The 19969-nt window shown below is 38.6% G+C and overlaps 1 protein-coding gene across 1 annotated transcript; it reads left to right on the forward strand.

Annotated features, from left to right (window-relative positions):
* The first annotated feature begins 14176 nt into the window (after positions 1-14176).
* LOC143859523 (uncharacterized) lies at positions 14177-17327 on the forward strand. The gene is made up of 4 exons (XM_077370204.1): positions 14177-14812; positions 14990-16285; positions 16406-17101; positions 17319-17327. Exons 1-4 carry the CDS (start codon positions 14177-14179, stop codon positions 17325-17327), a joined length of 2637 nt encoding a protein of 878 aa, XP_077226319.1.
* Positions 17328-19969: the final 2642 nt, after the last annotated feature.

Consider the following 19969-nt stretch of genomic DNA (forward strand, 5'->3'; position numbering starts at 1 on the left):
GTTGAAGGAATTCTGAAGTTGATTCGCAACCCTAAAGGTTTCTAGGGTGTTCCAATGGTATCTGGAAGATGAAAGTTCAAGTTTCCAAGCAAGTGAAAAAAAATCTGCTATTTTTAGAATTTTCAGGGTTTCCCTCATTTTTGCCCATTTTTACGCTACAGGGGTATTTTGGTCATTCCCGATGGGTCACGTTTGACCCCCGAGTTATATTTGAGAAATCTTGAGTGATTTTATGAATTTTGAAAAAGCTGCTATTTTTAGAAACTCTCTGGGTTTTTTCCGAATTTGAGTATATTGGGGGTTGTGTTGGTCATTTCTAGTGTGCCTGAGACTATCTCTAAAGTATGACTGAAGAATCCTAAAAAATCTCAAGTGCTTTAGGGAACTTGCTATTTTTAGAAACTCATGGGGCTTTCACATTTTCATCATCTTATTAATATTTCAATCATTTCTCATGTATCCAAAATCATCTTGAGGGTACGACTGATGAATTAGGAGTAATTTCGTAAGATTTGGGAAACCTGCTAAATTTAGATCTCTCAAGGTTTTCTCTTAGTCTTGCGCTTCGGGGGTATTTTAGACATTTTCAATATGTCATATTTGGTCCCTAAGTTGTGTCTAAGAAATCTTGAGTCCGTTCATAAATTTTTGAAAATCTGCTATTTTTGGAATTTCTCAAGGTTTTCCCTAGTCTCACCAAATTCTGCACCTCCGAGTAATTTGGTCTTTTCCTGTGTAATTCTTTTGATCCCCGAAATGTGTCTGAGAGATAATGAATGATTTCCTGAATTTTGAAAAACCTGCTAAATTTAGAATTTCTCAGGTAGCTGGAAATCCAGCACTTGCCGGATATTGGTGTGCCGGTCGACCGGGTCAAGTCGGGCAACCGCGGAGGTGTCCCTAGACATCCAGGAACAATCTGTCATGGGTTTAGGCGGGCGACCGCCGTGGGTCGGTCCACCGGAATAGGTTTTTGAGCCGAATTTTTGAGCTAACAGGTTAGCCTCGCCGGACGACCGCCATGGGGCCGGTCGACCGCGATGGTAAGAAATTTGAAAATATAAAAGGGCGCCCGATAGGGACAGGCGACCGCGGTGGCTCGGTCGACCGTGACGGTCAGGCAAACTAGCCGTTGGGGCATTTTTTGCTTGACTTTTTCAAGCCAATTATTTACAGTTTTACCCCAAACGGTCATATTTTCAAATATACTATATATACATGATTAAAACCTATCTCTATAAGCTTTTGAACATTTGAGAAAGATCAAATCCCATTTCACTTTATGCTTCATTTTGAAAATCAAAAGCAAAACCTCTTTGAGCTTTCATTTCTACATTCTTTCAAGAGGCACTCCATAGGGCTTTTCTTTGCTTATTCTTTTGGAGTGAATGTGAGTTTACAAAGTTATAATCCTCCTATTTAAGAGGCATTGAGTGTTTTTCATTTTCTTTGTTCTTCATTAAGGGTCTTCTCTTCGGCTCGCTAAGAATCGTGAAGACGAGGGTCTCCTCTTCGGCCCGTTAAGAAATGTGAAGACGACATATGAGGGTGTGTCCTCTCGCCGAAGGCTTCGTGTAGGTGGGCTTCGCTTTGGCCCATGAGAATGGAAAAGCGGGCTTTGCTTTGGCCCTTGAGAATGAAAAAGCTTGGTCATGTAATGGCTCATTGATCCGGCCTTGAAGGAGAATCGAGATAGTGGAACTCATGCGTGGACGTGAATAGTGGAGTAGGTCTTTTGATAGACCGAACCACTATAAATCTTGTGTTCATTATCTCTCTCTCTCTCTTCCTTTCCTTCTCTTGCACGTGTGGTGATTGGTAATCTCTAACCTTACTTATGTTTAAGCTTTAATTAAACAAGAGTTAGTAAATGCACTTAAGTTGAATGTCTAAACCTTAAATTGCATTATAATATCTATTTGAACAAGGGTTAGCAAATGTGCATGATTAGAATGTCTAATCCCTAGATTTCACTAATATGATTATTTGAACCACGGTTAGATTAATTAGTGCTTAATTAAAGGATTAATTTTTAATCTTCTCTTAATTAAGCCTAAAACTTCTAATTCACCAATTCACCCCCCTCCTCTTGGATTGTCACACATGTATTTCATTTAGTATTAGAGCTAAGGCTCTTAAAGAGATTTTTAATTTTAAAAATCTACAAGAGAAAAGATCTATGACAGTCCATATGGATTTTGAGAAAGGCCGATCCACCATAATTCCTCTACTATTTGATAGAACGAATTATGGAGCTTGGAAAGCACAAATGCAAGCCTATCTCAAATCCATAGATCATGACATTTTAGATATCATTGATGAGGGAATTTTTTTTTCAATGAAATGCACTGAAGGTGATATGAAATTATTTTCCTTCGACTCAAAGGCTATGATTTTATTGTGTTGTGGTTTAAATCCAAATATTTTTTATAATATTTCAAATTCCATCAATGCAAAAGATATTTGGTCTTCATTAGAAAACACTTTTGAGAAAAATGTTTATCTTTTCAAAATGATAAATTTTTAGTCAAAAAGTGACTTCTCAGAAATCTTTTGCAAAAGAAAGTTCTTTCAAACATTCAATTTCTAATTTTGAAATTCAAATTGAAAATTCAAAATTGGAAATAAATGAAAGTTCGAAAAGAAATGAAAATTTAAGTTAATTAAGCATATTTTTTATAAATAAAAATGTTGACTTATTTTAATGATGCAATGCCTTTGAGAAAGAAATTAAAAGCCTTGAAATCACAAATATTGAATTAATTGAAAAATGCAAGCATGTTTGTGAAAATGGAGAACATGAAAATGAAGAACTCTCCATTAAGAATCAAAGACCTCATGAAGAGAAAGATAAACATATTTCAAAGTCTTGTGATTTTAGTTGCTAAACACTGAGTAAGTCTACTAAATGAAGAGGGGAGTGCTATCCAAACTGTGGGAGGTTAAAATTAAGCAATCCAAAGGGATAATAACCATGATGGAAATACTGGAAAGAAGAATAAAACACCTTTAAATACGGTTTTCAAAAGATTCCAAAAGTGGTAGACTATACCATCTTAAAATACTTATCAGATTAAGAAGCAGATTTAGTCTCTCTTCGAGTCTAAGTCATTGTGTCCATCAAAGTCTTCATTTGTCGGTAGTCCAAATCTTTTCTCTGTCATGTTGAGGTTAAGCTTCAGAGTCATGTGTGGGGAAGCCTGTGTAGTTTAATATCCCTCCCAAAGCTGGGGTAGCAAGAAGGCGAATGTGAAAAAATGATGAATTTGTCTCTTCAAGGGTGATGCACAGCAGAGTGAAGTTCAGAAGATGGTAGATTCTCCAGTCCATCTGGCAAGTTTTCAAGTTCATCCGGAATGACAGAGATCGTCAGAAATGAAAGGCGGTTGTTAGGCAGATGCAATCTGTTATAAACCTGAAAGCTTTGTAACATCAAATATTCAAGAAATGAAATCATTTTTAACCATTTCCCTGTGTTTTGCTTTCTTATGAATTTGTCATGGAAGTAAAATAATACTAGGGGCATCTTTTATGCCCTAAACAATCAGGTCATAAAAGATATCAATTGCACAGTAGTGTTTGAGATGGCTATTCTCAACAAATGAAGATAAGAGGAGCTTAAACACAGTCTTTGAATTCAACTTCTCAGTCAAATTCCTTTGAGAGTCTATCTTGGCAATTTTCTGAGAGTCTTTCTCATCATTTCATTGGAAGTTTACCTCTTTATCCCCAGCTGAGTTTCTACTCAAAAATGAAGTTTGTAATCAAATCGAATATTCGAGCCTAATCATTTTCTCCCTGAGAGCATCCACCCTGAGTGAAAATACCAAATGGGAGAATGTCCCATGTTTGAGCAAAACACTATCAAACCAATGCTTTAGGACCCCAAACTTCACCCCAAGCTAGCTTAAGGTCCCACCAAGCTCCCTGCAAAATTTCGTCGAATTCCGAGCGTTTGCCTAGGGAACGAGATGGGAGAATGTCCGTAGTGTAAACCGCAAAAGGGGGGTGAATTATCTTAGAACGGTGCCTAGCAGATTCCGAATAGGACACAAAGATTCGTGCGCCTATCAAATCCGCGCGCTCATCACAAAACCGCGCGCCCATCAAATTTGGATTGCTAATATCAACACCCAAAAATTCCTATAAATACCACATTAGATTTATTTTCTGAATTTTTAATCTAGGATTTTCTAATCTTTAGAGAGAGAAAGAGCGAGAAAACTAGAGAGAGGAAGTAGATCTCGTGTGAAACCCTAGGTCTTTTCTGCCATTTCTTCTCCGATCTTCTCCGGCAATACTCCGGCCGGCCATCGCCATAGCCTTCGTCTTCTTCTCCATCACTATGTTTGTCCGATTTACTACTTTCCCTCCCCAAAATCACAGCTCATAAACCCTAACCTAGTTTACTTTTCTGATCAGATTTTCCGATCATCTTAACTCTCCGGCCAGGTTCTAATCATGAGATTTCTATTGTTCTTTTTCTTATTCTCCTTCGAATCTGTTGATTCCTCTGTGTTATCACTTTAGAAACCCTAAATTCAAATCTAGATTGAGAAGAGCATCATCCATTGTTCATGAAAGGCCTCATATAGAAGGAGAAGTAAAAGAAAGAAATCATCTGAGAAGAAGGAGTATCAGCAGATTTACTCATTTAAGGTTAGATCGGAGCGTTTTAGCAGTGGATTTTGATCACTTTTTTGGATCATTAGGCAGCATCTGGTTAGTATTTTCTTTTCATTGACATGTATGTCTTTGTTTATTGTTTTGCTCTCTAATTATGTGAAGATATCAGTTCATTATTCTTGAAACCTCTGATTAACTTCAAAAATCTTTTATTCCTTTAAAATCATAGATTTGTCATTTATTTTCATTAAAAATCTTAGATTTATTGTAGATTAATGAGTTTCTTCTTTAGGAATTTCAGATCGAAAATATTTTCTCATAGATCCATTATATTTCTTGAAAATATAACATTTTTTTCTCTCTCTCAATTTCAGCTTCAAATAGATTTTTCTGGATAAATTTTGGTAGGATAAGCTTTGCTAGGTTATTCAATTTCATTTCAAAAAGAAAGAATATATATATTTGCTGAGAAATTTATCCCTCTGATTTGTTCTTATTTGACAAAAATTTGTTTCAACCTTTGGTTTGATTCGCTCATTGGTATTGAGGTGCAGAGGATTTCATTTAGTTTCAGACATGTCAATGTAATTTCCATTTATATATATATATATATATATATTATTTTTAATTTTATTTGCATCTTGTTTGGATAATCTATGATAATGTTTTGTTTCTTTGGCATATACGCTTCCTGCCTGGATAAATTTTTATGTAGGATGAAATTAAAATATGAGTTCCTTTTATGATCTTTGCTTACTAATTAAAAAAATATTTTCTTAACTTGACTAAATTTTGCATTGGTTATACATCATATTTAGTGTCAATACTGTGTTGAGCCATCTTTTGTATTATACAGTTAATTTCTACATTATAAGGACTTGATTTTGCACTATACAATTCTATCGTAGGAAGCCTGATTATACTATTTGGTATTTTTCAGTTATGATAGATAATTTCTATACTCGCTTGCCTAATTTACATGGTCATTATTTTCATAAAGTAAGAACATAGCAATGTTAACAGTAGTTTAAGCTATATGATTTCGGTTGTTGCATGTTGGTAATATTCATACCCTGTTCTGTCGAGTACAACAAATTCATTTTTGAATGGGAATGAGTTAGCTTCAATTTTAGAAGAGGATATGAGCTCTCATTAACTACATGGGTAAGGAGACATGGGTGCAAATAATTCTCCAAAGCTTTAATGTTGGTATTATAGCCATGTAGAGTTTAAATATCAATTCTTGTTTGAGTTTCGCTTCAATCATTTTAGCAAATCTTTATATGTACATTCAAATGAATGGAATCAGAGGCTTCAATTGGTGTTGTGGTTTAGTCCAATGCATGATAAAATGACATGTGATAGTCATTGTCCCAAAATCATTTCTCCACTTATCCTGTGGCAGTGCAAGTTGTCCAAAGTTAGCTTTCCTCTTTACAGTTCACATTATAAACTGCGCTAGATCGGTTTTCTTCTACATAGTTCTCATTATAAGTTATATGAGTTCAATTTTCTTTTAATAGTTGCCTTATAGTTTTTTTTTTTTTTTTACAATTTACAGCTAAGATATGTTCTATTTAGAGGCCTATGTTTACTGTTTTACAGGTTTCTGCATTTTATAATTAGGATGTGTGTGAATATGTGTAGGTATGTGAGTGTAAATACGTGTGTGTGTGTGTGTGTGTGTGTGTGTGTGTGTGTGTGTGTGTGTGTGTGTGCGCATATGCATGTGAATGTTGAAGTAAGTAAAATTTTTTTTTAATGATTGTTGAGTTGAGCATCATACGATGTTAATGCTGTCATGAGCTCTCATCTTCATGATGACGATAGTCCTCAGGATAATGACCATAACAATCCCTCATTTTTAGAGTTCATGGATGTCTAAGAGAGGAGACAAGTCGTTTTTTTTTTACTATGGTTATATAGTTGATATGATCCAACTTCACTAAAAACTGACAAATGATTCACGTTGAATATTTTAGTTTCATTCCTCTAGAAATTTACATGGTACCTAGTTCATTAAAATGACTTCCCTTGTGATTTCAATAGGGTTGCCAATGAACACTTTAGGGAGAGCAATTTATGATCTACATGTATAATGTTTCATTTTTGCACCTTATGCATGCTGTCCCATTTTGTATCTTGATATGTAAACAGAAAAATAGAAAAATGCGAATAATAAGTGGAGCATTGACTTAGAAATTGTCTAAGTTTGATCGTCATGAATTCGGGGTTTTGGTAAAATTATATGATTGTAGCTGCTGCCCTTACAACTTGTTCCACTCTACATTTACCATTTGTGTTTGATTAAAAGCACATAACTGCTGTTCATTATTGCACATAACTGCTGTCCACTATTGCCTACTGTTTGCTGTCCACTATTGTCCACTGCTTGTTGTCCATTATTGCACATAACCACTACCCGCTGTTGTCTACTTCCTGCTGTCCATCACTTCATGAAAACTGTTGCCCATTGGTTCGTTTCACAAGCACATAGTTGATGTCCATTGTTGTTAACCACTTGCTGCTCACTTTATGCACATTTCTACACTGTATTGACACTGGTTTGGATCATTTTCTGCACATTTCTGTCCTGTGTTGCCATTGGTTTGGCTCATTTTCTGCATATTTCACCCCCTGTTCCATTTGTATACGGACAACAGCCTCATCCCATTTGATATGCACAACAACCTCATCCCATTTGATATGCACAGCAGCTTCATCCTATTTGATATGCATGGTAGCCTTCTTCTCATTTTGATAATGGCAACCTCTTTTCCATTTTGGTAATAACAGCCCTTTTCTTAGCTTTGTTTTGGCAGCCAACATATTATTTTAGTAATGGCAACCCACACCCCTGTTGATACGGACAGCCCTCACATCCTTTTTGATAAGGGCAGGATCTCTTTCCCTTGAGATTTTGGAATTTTATCCAATGATTACACATATAGGTTCTGTCATTAACATAATAATATGGTGCTTGTATGTTATCCCTGTATACACAAAGTATGGTTTGAATTTCATTTGTTGAACCCATATGTATATTTCATCACTAGTTGAAAAGTATCATGAGATTATGAGTTACCTGTGTAATGCATCAGAGAACTAACAAACATCATAGGTATACATTTGATATTTTGATGCTTATTTTTTAATTGGATAAGATTATTTTCCTTTAGTCTTTTTTTTGTCATCATGCATGGTAAAATGGTTACAAGGCACAATTTGATTCAATAGCAATAGCTTTGTCACATTATTTTTTATTATTTGCCTAAGAATATCTTTTGTAAAATCAATAGAACATTGAACTTCAATATTTATTTATATTTGTTTATGGATATTGGATACATTGGGCGAGTAGAGTAGACAAGATAACATTGAATAAGAAGTTATTATTGATATAACTTATACAGAGCATAACTGTACAGGTTTGGCTTTTTGAAAAAAAAAATATAGTAATATTAAAGAGTTTATACTATAGTGTGATCATTGCAAATGTTATTTGCTGTCCTAAACTAAACAGGGTATGCCTAACAAAGCTTTTCTGCAAAATTGATTTTAACCCTTTAATTTCTTGAAGAGTTTTATCCTTATTACAGGTTAAATAATTTTTAGCTTATTTTTGTATTCCCTTTAGACATGTATATAGGTATGTGTATATGTGTTGTGTGTGATTTAGCTGTATGTGCATGCATACATATGTGGGTGTGAGTACATGTTTGTTTTTGACACTTGTACATTCAAATCATGTCTCCCTTGCAGCTTATAAAAGACTCTTATGGGATTTAAATTACCTTCAAAGGATAAGTTAGGTTGTTTGAAATTTTAACACCTTTACTGTCATCAGCTCCTAATATTTCGTAATAGCTTGCTGACCTTGCAAGTACCATCAGCTAAGATTTTTTCTTTTTCTCTAATGCTCATTATCTTCATAACTTGTTATAAACCAGTCCTTAGACTTCTATCACCACTAATTGTCTTATTTTTGTGAATAGATACTATATTTTCTACAGTCATTATTTTATTCCCTTTGAGTTTATCTTGCCCTAACATATCTGACAATCACCCCTGCCATGGCACTTGCATTCTTCGCGCCTTATGGAATAAAGTGGCCATTAGAAATTTTATTTTATAACCCTATAATGACTGCATCATTAATTTTGTTCAGAATTTTTCATTATTGATTTTCATAAGAATAACGGGGCATGGTAGATTTGATTGAGATAATCTGATTTTGGTAGTGAAAATCTTAATGGTCAGTCATGGGTAATGTCATATATTGTACTGCTATATTAAGTCATAGTATGTAGCACAGTATGTGGGGTTTCACATTTCATACAAGACATGATTTCTTTGTTCCTGGTCATTACACTAGTGATTGAATATTCAAAACCTTTAAGATATTGGACTTTGCTTTTATACAGAGCATCATTTAAGTCATGGTTAGTATATAGTAGTAGCCAGGTATTACTTGTGAATGCTATTTCTAAGCATATGTATTTATGCTGCGGATAACAAAAATTAGTTTATATATTTTCATTTGTTTGAATAACCCATCATTAGGGGACTTGCTCAGTCCAAGTAGCATTCCCCTCTTTCATTTAAAAGACTTGCTTAGTCTTTTAGATGTATACCTTTGAACATTAGAAGCCCATTCATTGCAAGGGCAATGAAAGAGTCATCTAGAGCCCTCTTTTAGGAGACAGGCTATGTCTCGACAGAAAATCAAACCTTTTAGGGAGACAAGCTACGTCTCAACAGATAGTCATACCCATTTAGGGAGACACGCTATGTCTCATACAGAAAGTTCAAACCCTTTGGAGACAGGCTTTGTCTCATTGGCCCTATTTATCCTTTTGTTTTAGGAGACATGTCATGTCTCATTAGAACCCTTCTCAGAGTCATTAGCATAGGATGTCTGTCCTTAGTTAGAGAGTCAGCCCTTCAGTTTCAGGAGTCTGTCCTATCATCATAGGGGTTAGGATGCTGTCCAACCCTTGCAGAGTTGTTACTCTGTCATTTTCCCCCGCAAAGCATAGGATGCTGTCCAACCTTTGCGGGTTATTCAGGAGTTTGTCCTACCCTTATGATGATAGGGATTTGTCCTCTTGTGTCAAAAACTCAAAAACATTCAAAAATTTCAAAAACACTTGAAAATTCAAAAACATCTAAAAACCGAAAATCTCAAAAGTATCGAGTCTTTAGGAGTAGCTAGGAAATTCTATTCCGAACTACGTTGGCTTGATCCCTTTCAATAGGGTACATAGTGCAGCTTGGGATTCATATCCCAAGTCCGGCCAAACCTTTTAAAAATAAACATTTCAAAACTTTCCAAAAATACAAAATTCTTCAAAACCTTTTCAAAAAGATCTTCCCCTAGAGTTATGGGTCTGTCCTGGCTGTTTGGGTGTTTTAGAGTTAGGAGTCTGTCCTGATTTGTATTGATATGGTGTGTCATGTCGTGTGAGTGTCCCTAGAGTTAGGAGGCCTCAAGTTGATCGGTTAGACATTTAGTCAAACCGATGGCTAGACTAGGAAGCATATAGTCAGCCCGTGGTTTTCATTAGGTTGCACAGCCTAGGTATACATAGGATGTAGGGCCCACCTGCATTAGCTTAAGGCTAATCAACTTGCATTAGTTAGGGCATATAGAGAGAGTCCTAAAAATTACAATTCACATGAACTTAAGTGATCGTAGAAAAAAAGCTTTAAAAAATCAGTCGAGTCTAATGGATCGAGTATAGGATAGTAGTTCTAGATGGTTAGGCATAGTAGTTTAGAATAGGGCATCGAACTACGTTGACTCCGATTCTTCCCGAGGCCGGGATACGTAGAGCAGCTGGGATGGACGGCCATCTTGGTCCGAGTCAAGTCGCATTAGAGTTTTAGGATTCATCTTGTCCAGTCGTGTATATAATTGATTTGTGTTGTGTGTTTTGCTGTGTTTTCTTACTTTCATGTACAGATCCTATACCTTTAGCTGTAGCATGCATATATTTGCACACCAGAATTTAGACACCAATTAGGTATGACATTCATAACCTAGCTACTTTTAGGTGACACTTATTTTATTTCTTTTTAAGTGTGTTCATTATTCGTCTTCGAGACATGCATGATTGGGTAGACGTCTTCTTAGAGATATTCGTTCCCATTTCATATGACTTTCGCCCAAAACTCTTCAAAATCAATAATAAGTGGCATAAGAGACCAGGTGTTTGCACTTGGGCGGATGAGGTGCTCTTTAGACCTTTCGAATTCGTAACCAGGCAGGAACCTTATTTTATATCTCTGGTTATCCGTTGCAACAGAGGATAGTATGGGATCCTTGGCCCACTTCCTTGGATGTCGACTCTTCTTTGTTTAAGGTATGCCTCGAATCTGGGCTAGTCCCCGAATCGAGAGGTATCTCACCTTTGTATCGCCACTCATGCTGTGAGGAGCACTTCTTTCGAGAGTTCCTTGGTAGAGCTCTCCATTCACATGGATGATCCAATGAGACTCAGCGTGGGGGCCCGTTCCCCGCCGTCCCTCTCTCGGATCGGGGTCCACAGGCTGGCGACTCTGCTGGGGAATATCTTTCGAGATATTGCCTAAATCTGTTAAAATGCCATTTGTTACTAATTTTGAAGAAATTTGGGCTAAAATCATTATAAATGGGAATTTAATCGCTTAGAATCCAGGGGCACCAAATAGGTGTTTAAAATAAGGGATTCACACACTACACAGCATACATCATTTTGTCATTTATTTTCTTTTATTGATTTTACTATTATTGGCTCCACGGGATAGATACAATGGGTGCCACATGGGATGTCATTACCCTGTTGGTGCTGTTGTATTTATTTCCAAGGTATGCGCCAGTGCTGCAGTCGTAAACACTCGGTGTACTTGTGTTTACAGCAGCCGGTGAGCAATGATGCTCACTGTATATAACACTCGGTGTACTTGTGTTATATACTTAAAGTATGGATCATATGCATAGTACCCGATATATTGAGTCCGGAGCTCTACTTTCATTTTACATATATTATATACATGGATATATTTGTTGATTTAGTAAAACCCAATTAGGATCTGCATATGCTTATATATATTGCATTCATATAAGGACGAACATGTATTGCTTATGCATGTTGGAGCCTAGATTTAGGAACCATATCCTATCCTTAGATTATTGTAGCTCATCGTATGTGGCTACAACGCAGTCCTAGTACACTCACATGTCTGTCTTGAGGCAAGTGTCTTGACTCTGCGGGATTATATTTAGGGCTGGTGCCCCTGGTTAGGATATATATGTATATATCTATATTTTGATTATTAGATTAGAGCCTACTCATTAGTGAGGCTTTCTTATCTAATCAAATCAGTCATATCAGTCCGTTCTTCGGATCTAGACCTGACCAGGGGCTTTTACTTGCCCTTCTTATGGTCGTGGCCTATCCTTTGATCTATTCATTGAGATTCTTGTCCATATATCTCTTGATTATAAGATCAGGACCTACTTTCTAGTAGCAATTCCTGGCTTGAATCAGTCCATCGTGTATATTCATCTCTCAGATCTAAACCCGGCTAGTGGCTTCTACTTGTCACACTCATAGCTATGGTTTATTCCTTGACTCGGTGATGATAAATTTTACCTGTTATTATCCTTCAAATGTTCAAACTTCATTCATCCATTCTTTCGTTGTAGATTCATATTGTATATGTATTACTCAAATGGTTGTTTGCTTTGTCTTAGATATGGTCGATAGCTTTTTTGCTGTCTCTATGACCATAGTCTATCATTATTAATCTTCTTGATCGTACATTTTTGTTGTCCATCTTCCAGATTTAGATCCGGTCTATGATCTACTTTTGTCATTTTATGACCGTGGTCTCTTCCCTGAGTTTCTGATCATCTTTGATCATCAATGGAACATTTGATGTCGCCAATTATATCCTTCTTGTGATTAATGGTTAAGTTCATCCTTATTCGTTGTCTATTCCAAGTTATTCTCCATTCCCTAATTATCCCATTCTATTCTTTGTATTTAGGTCAAATCATGGCGAATAATGTGTTGAAAGGCTGGATAAGCGAGACTATTAGGACTCTTCCGCGAGAATCTTCGGAAAGGAATATGGCTGATAGGTTCATCTGTACCTTCAATCATTTGAGTGTATCTGATATAAATTGGAAGTTTCTCCAAGCAGCCGCTGGATTTTGGGATCCTAATCTGCATATTTTTCGATTTGGATCCTTCGAGCTTTGTCCTATATTCTAGGATTGGTGTGCTTTATTAGAACTCTCGACAGAGGGATTTTGGATACGATCTTCGAACATAGATTCCTCTCATTCTCTTTTTTGCAAGCTATTCAAAAATCAAACCGTTGATGCTCTTCCATGCTTAACGGATTCATGTGTGCAAGTTCAAAACCTCATTACACTTTTTTCCGAAAACGTCGATCCTACTAACTCCCGTTTTCAGAGTTGTCGACGCAATGCTTTGATTTTTAGTGTCTTTGCGCGATATGTCATTCGGAAAAACCCTCGTGTTGCTCCGTTAACCTTGTTAACCGTGGTAGACCAAATTAACGAAGGGAGGAACCCAATCCCCACCATGTTAGCAGAGACCTTCTTGGGACTAGATCTCATTGCTTCCCAAAAGATCAAAGACAATTTCTGTGGGTGTGTCAAGTTGTTGTACGTCTGGCTTGGTGAAAAACTTCAAATTCTTCAGCGACAAAACTAAAATCCGTATACCCTGAAGAATTTCCATACATGGAAACCAATGGCCAATCGACCCCAGTCCATTGATGAATGACGCAATTGGTTACAACATGTAGAGGAGAGCCAGTTCGTTGGGTAAGTCATTCGTGCTTTCAAATTTTTACCAGCACTTACCCGCATCCGTTTGTTTACCTCATGGGTACCGAGAAATCTTCTTTTTATGCACCCATGCGATTTCTCCATCAGATTACGGGAATTCCATGTCCTCCCGAAATTATAGTCCCTCCTCTTTGTGAAGATCTCACTCCTGATCTCGTCCGTCCATTGTGGCTGCTTGGGGAAACAAAAATATGGAAAAGAGGTTCGGTTTATCTCGTAAGGTCCGACGTGGAGAAATATCGGAAGAGCCCGCAAGCAGAAGAACTCGAATTGAGGAGCCTTGAAGATCCATATCATGTTTTGTTATTCTGATTTCTGCATTTCACTTTATTGTCAGTCTGCTTATCCAGTTATGATCAGAGATTAATATTTCCATCTATTGTAATCACAATTTGAATTTTATTAATGAAAGTGTGTTTCTATTTCTCTTATCACTATTTGATAAGAATCGTTTATCTTGATTATCAAATTTTTAATCTAGTGTTATATTTCCATAACAGGATTCTTGATTAAGCAGCCATTGCTCCTAAGAAAATCCTTGTTTCAAAATCAACCTGGTCCCGTCAGTCAGCTGATTCCAGGCTGAGTCATTTTTCTTCCTCACCAATTTCTTTTACCTCCCCTGCATTACCTTTCTCTAATCTCCAGGAAATTCCTTCACCCGTCCAATTTGCACCTAAGCCCATGGCGGAAGATGGAAATAATGCCCTTGACACCAATGAGATGATGAAAGCTATCCTGGTGCAATTAGGCACCATCAATGAAGAGATTGCCCGTCTAAAAACTGATAGAATTTCTACTTCTAGAGAGAATACCCCCCAGCATCCTTCAGTTATACCTCCTCCACCTCCTATGATGAGCCGACCAGCAGTGTTCGCTGTTGAGGATGACCTTGAGGATGAGCAGTACACGGAAGAGAATTGTCTCCCTCATCTGGAGAGAGCCGATAAGGGCAAAGCGATAACAGACAGAATGGATAAGCTGGCCCAAGAGATGGAGAATATAAAATTCGAAGGTCCGAAGAAGCTAAACATGACAGACTTCATGATTTATCCAGGAGTCACACTGCCTCCGAGATTCAAAGTGCCAGACATGGACAAATATGATGGTACAGGGTGTCCTAGAAGTCATTTGATGTCTGTTCTTCCTCTTTTGCAGCAGCATGGTCTATCTCCGGAGCAGGTTGCTCTTTTGTTTCCCCGATCTTTGATCGGAGTAGCTAAGAAATGGTTCTTGAGCTTAAAGTCAGAGGAGATCCGAACCCTAGAAGACATCGCCAATAGGTTCGTCGAGCAGTTCTCCATGGAGGAGGGGATCGACGTAACCAAAAGAGATCTCAAAGCATTGAAGCAGGGCCATAATGAAACTTTTACTTCCTTCATCCGCAGATGGAGAAGGAAGGCCGCGCAGATGACTCATCGTCTGCCAGATGAGGAGCAAATAAAAATTGTTGTGAAGAATCTGTCTCCACAATACTATCATCATATGGCCATCCAGTACTTTCTTGATTTCAATCATCTCATCAAGACGGGAACCCAAATAGAAGATGCATTGTCTAAGGGTTTGAGATCGAGAGTTCCTTCTGATTCAAGAGAAGGAAAAAGACCTGTGGTGGCACCTAAGGAGGTTCACAATGTGAATACTGCTCTGCCAGCATGGAGAGTAAATTTTGGTGAAAGTCGCCATGAGAGAAAAGAGCCAAGACGATTTGACCCTTTGCCATATTCCTTGTCAGTAGCATTAAAAAAGCTATTGAGAGACAAGAAGATCAAGCTGCTAGAGCCTAGGGAGGCTCCGAATCCTCTCCCGAGGTATTGGAGGAAGGATTATTTTTGTGAATATCATCAGAGTGTTGGACATCTGACTGATAGATGTATGGCCTTGAAACATACGATCCAAGACATGATCGAGGCAAAGAAAATTTATGTTGAAGCTCCTAATGTTACTCGCAATCCTTTACCGACGCATGCCACCCCTCCACCAAATGTTTATGCGATCCTTACAGAGGAAATCATCTTGGACTATTCTCGTATTTGTGTTGTCATCTCTGAGGAGCCGTATGTTCTGAGATGGGAAGAGGGAGACAGTGATACAGAAAATGAGAAGCCTTATGTACTGTCTGCTCGGGCTGGGGGATCCGCAGAATCTGCTGAATGTTCATATGTCCTCAAATATGAAGAAGAGAACAATGAAGAAGTCCCCTATGTTTTAAGGCTAGAGGATGAAGACTTATCACTTCTGGATGATCAATGTGATGAGCTCCGTCACGTCACACGTGGTGGACGAGTCTTCAAGCCAGCTGAGCTCAGAGTCGAGAATCCCGCTGAGGTTGTAAGAGGGGTTGACCATCAGAACCAAAAGCAGAAACAGAGTTTAGATGATGAGGAAGACAATTTGCTGAAACAGCTGAAAAAGACGCAAGCCAATGTGTCCATTTGGGGTTTACTGATGGCGTCGCCAAAGCACAGACAGGTTGTGCTTCGTGAGCTGAATTCGTCCCAAGTATCAGTTGAGATTACTCCTGACGAGCTGGTCAGTTTAGTGGCCGCGACAAGAGCTTCTCGGGATATGTCTTTTACTGACGAGGACCTTCCTCCGGAAGGAAGAGACCATGTTCGCCCTCTCCGAATCACCATAATTTGCAACAAAAAGAGAGTGCCGGAAGTCTTGATAGATAATGGGTCAGCTTTGAACGTTTGCCCTTTAAATACTGCCACTACTCTAGGGTTTGGACTAGGAGATTTCATACCATCTGAGCAGGGAATATTGGCATATGACGGCACTAGAAGGGATGTGATAGGAATATTGGCCACTTAGATTGAGATTGGAGGAAAGACTTTTGAAGTCGAATTCCAAGTGCTTGATATCAAAACCTCTTTCTTTCTTCTCCTGGGCCGACCTTGGCTGCATAAGGTCGGAGTTATTCCTTCGACGCTACACCAGAAATTGAAATTCGTTCGGAATAACAGGGTGATTATAGTACGAGGAGATCCAGAGCCTGAAATTGGGCAGATAACTGCCAAATCAGTTGATGAAAGTGCCAAGGATGTCAGCTTGACAGGATTCTCACTAGAGGTCTCTACTATAACTATAAAGGAAGCCATGAATGAGGAAATCATGTTTCTATCAAGCACCAATGTTAGTGTCGCCAGGATGATGCGACGATTTGGTTATATCCCGGGAGCTGGCCTGGGAAGAAACCTGCAAGGCATGACTGAGTGGCCATTAATGAAGGCAATAAATGGATTATTCGGATTAGGGTATCAGCCTACTCGAAAAGAAGTCCAAGAGATGAAAGCATACATGTTGAAATGGGCTGATTGCCGCCGCCGAGGTTTAGAATTTCCTATGGGTCCGTTCAGCATGATCATGAATGGCAGATTCAGAAAAGAAGGGGCTGATTGTCCGTACTACAGTTTTTCTGAGTCTTGGTATGATGAGACTGGGAAAAAGTTGTCGGGTCTAGAAATCTTCTTCGCAGATGAACTGCCGAAGAACTTTTTCTTTGAGCAGATTGCAGAGACAGCTGAATCAGAGAAGCAAGACTCAGATTGGGTTGAAAACTTTGAATCAGAGTTCCTAGATTCCTTGTTCCAAGTTGAGGCACCAGTCATTGCAATGATTGGAGGAGACACACCCTTCCTTAACCCAAGAAATTCCATCACCCCAGCTGAGGGACCTCTGGATAACTGGACCTCACAGGTTATACCCCAAGTATTCTTTCAGTATAGTCCAGTCCCTTCAAAAGAGTCAGTCGTTTCAAAATTTATGTCAGTTTCTGAGTCCGTCCCAGAGTCTGTCATTTCTAACTTTTCTTTTGATGCAGGTACTGTAGAGGTCGGTTCTACTCCTGGAGTGGGTGACGAGTCTATTCTTGGTGACGTCAAGTCCGAGTCTGAGGACGTCTCCGTTGATGTTTCGTCTGTACATGTTTCTCATTGTGTCGATACTGATGTCGACTTATTTTTTCATTCTGTTTCAGAGTCTGTAAGGCCTGCTGTGGGCTATTTTACTGATGTAATAATTGATTATGAAGAAATAAAAGACTCTTTTGCTTATATTCCTGTACTTGTCTCTTCTACTGATTCTGCTTCTAAACCTGATCAAGTAACTAATAATGATAATCAAGACTCCCCCTCTCATGAGGTATCCAACGAAACTCCCCTTGAAATCAAACATATGATTCAACAAGAGGAGAGTCGCCGAGCTAAACCACTTGAAGAGGAAATTAAAACCGTAAATATAGGTGATGAAACCTTAATTCGGGAAATACGAATTGGCAAAATTTTATCTCCTGAAGAGCGCGAAGAATTAATCACCTTGCTAAAAGAATTTAAGGAGGTTTTTGCTTGGTCTTACGATGACATGCCGGGATTGAGTGAGGACATTGTCCAACACAAATTACCTCTAATCCCTGGCATCAAGCCGAAGAAACAAAAACTCCGAAAACTTAAAACAGAATGGGAGTTGAAAGTTCACGATGAGTTTAAGAAACTACTCGAAGTGAAATTCATCGAAGTAGTTGAGTACCCTGAATGGCTTGCAAATATTGTACCAGTGCCCAAGAGGATGGAAAAGTCAGGATGTGTGTCGATTTCAGAGATCTGAACAAGGCCAGTCCGAAAGATGATTTTCCGCTTCCAAACATCGATCTCCTGGTTGACAACACAGCTGGACATGCACTCTTATCCTTTATGGATGGATTCTCAAGGTATAACCAGATCAAAATGGCGCCCGAGGACATGATGAAGACGGCATTTATTACTCAGTGGGAGACATATTGCTACAGAGTGATGCCATTTGGTCTCAAGAATGCTGGTGCCACATATCAGAGGGCTGCGACTACTCTTCTTCATGACATGATTCATAAGGAGGTCGAGGTCTATGTAGATGACATGATTGTCAAGGGCAAGACTCGGCCAGAGCATACAATCGCTTTGAGAAAATTCTTCGAGCGAATCCGAAAGTTTCAACTTTGCTTGAACCCAAATAAATATGTATTTGTGGTCACATCAGGAAAGTTGCTCGGATTTATGGTCAGTGAGAGATGAATCGAAGTGGACCCTCAGAAGATCAAGGCAATCCAAGAAATGCAACCACCAAAGAAAGAAAAGCAGATTCGTGGATTCCTTGGCAAAGTGCAATACTTGAGGAGATTCATATCTCATTTAACTATGATGTGTGAACCCATCTTCAAGTTATTGAAAAAGAATTCTTCAAAGAAATGGAATGAAGAATGTCAGGAAGCATTTGAAAAAGTCAAGCAGTGCTTGTCCTTGCCTTCTGTCCTATCCCCAGTCATTCCTGGTCAACCATTGTTGATGTATTTGTCCATCACAGATGCAGCAATGGGTTGTATGCTTGCTCAGCAAGATGCGGGGTCTAAGAAAGAAAAGCCCATATACTACATCAGCAAGAAAATGTTGGAGTATGAAATCAAGTACACTGTCTTGGAAAAGACTTGTTTAGCATTGGTTTGGGCGACTCAAAGGCTTAGACATTATCTTCTGTCGAACAAGGTATTTTTGCTTTCACGGATGGATCCGCTGAAATATTTGTTCGAAAAACACGCTCTTATAGGAAGAACAGCCAGATGGTTGCTATTGTTGTCTGAGTTTGACATCACTTATGTCACTCAAAAATCAATTAAAGGATGGGTCATCGCTGAGCAGTTGGCTGATGCTCCTGTTGAGGAGAATGCTTTTCTGAAGGCTGATTTTCCTGATGAAGAGATCATGGACATTGAAGAAGAGACTCTGAGTTCCAAGTGGCTTATGTACTTTGACGGAGCTGTCAATAATCATGGCCAAGGAATAGGGGCAGTTTTGGTATCTCCAAAGAAGGAGTACATCCCGATATCCATCAAGTTGCAATTCGAATGCACCAACAACATGGCTGAATATGAAGCATGCATCGCAGGACTTGAGGCAGCTTTGGCTTTACGAATTCAAGACATCGATGTGTTCGGAGATTCAATCCTGATCATTTGTCAAATAAATGGGGATTGGAAAACAAAAGAGGCAAGGTTGATCTCGTATCACACTTATCTTGCATCTCTGGTCGGGAAGTTCAGGAATGTCACCTTTACTCATTTGTCGAGAACAAGGAATCATTTTGCTGATGCTTTAGCCACTTTGGCGTCAATGTTAGACATTTCTGCAACAATGGAGGTTCAGCCTTTAGCTGTCAGATTGCAATGGGCTCCAGCGCATGTGACTGCCATAGAGATATCTGCTAGATGTCTGGACGGAAAACCATGGTATACAGACATTAGAAATTTCATTTCAGGCAAGGGGCATCCGCCTGAGGCCTCCAGTAAAGAGAGGAAAACTCTTCAGAGGTTCGCTGCCAACTTCATCATTTGTGGTGAAGAGTTGTACAGAAGGTCATTTGACGGGATACAGCTTCTGTGTGTTGATGAAGATCAAGCTGCAGAGCTCATAGAGCAAACACATGAAGGTGTTTGTGGCCCTCACA

This window comes from Tasmannia lanceolata, unplaced genomic scaffold (assembly GCF_043159265.1).
Source record: "Tasmannia lanceolata isolate RefF3 unplaced genomic scaffold, GAP_Taslan_0.1 ptg000031l, whole genome shotgun sequence".
Classification (NCBI taxonomy): Eukaryota; Viridiplantae; Streptophyta; class Magnoliopsida; order Canellales; family Winteraceae; genus Tasmannia; species Tasmannia lanceolata.

Bases quoted from the DNA above. Each gene is read 5' to 3' on its own strand.
- LOC143859523 (XM_077370204.1), top strand. From the start codon at position 14,177: ATGGCGGAAGATGGAAATAATGCCCTTGACACCAATGAGATGATGAAA. The intron at 14,813-14,989 runs GTAACCAAAAGA...ATGGCCATCCAG, and splicing joins CCATGGAGGAGGGGATCGAC to TACTTTCTTGATTTCAATCA. The intron at 16,286-16,405 runs GTGATAGGAATA...TGGCTGCATAAG, and splicing joins ATGACGGCACTAGAAGGGAT to GTCGGAGTTATTCCTTCGAC.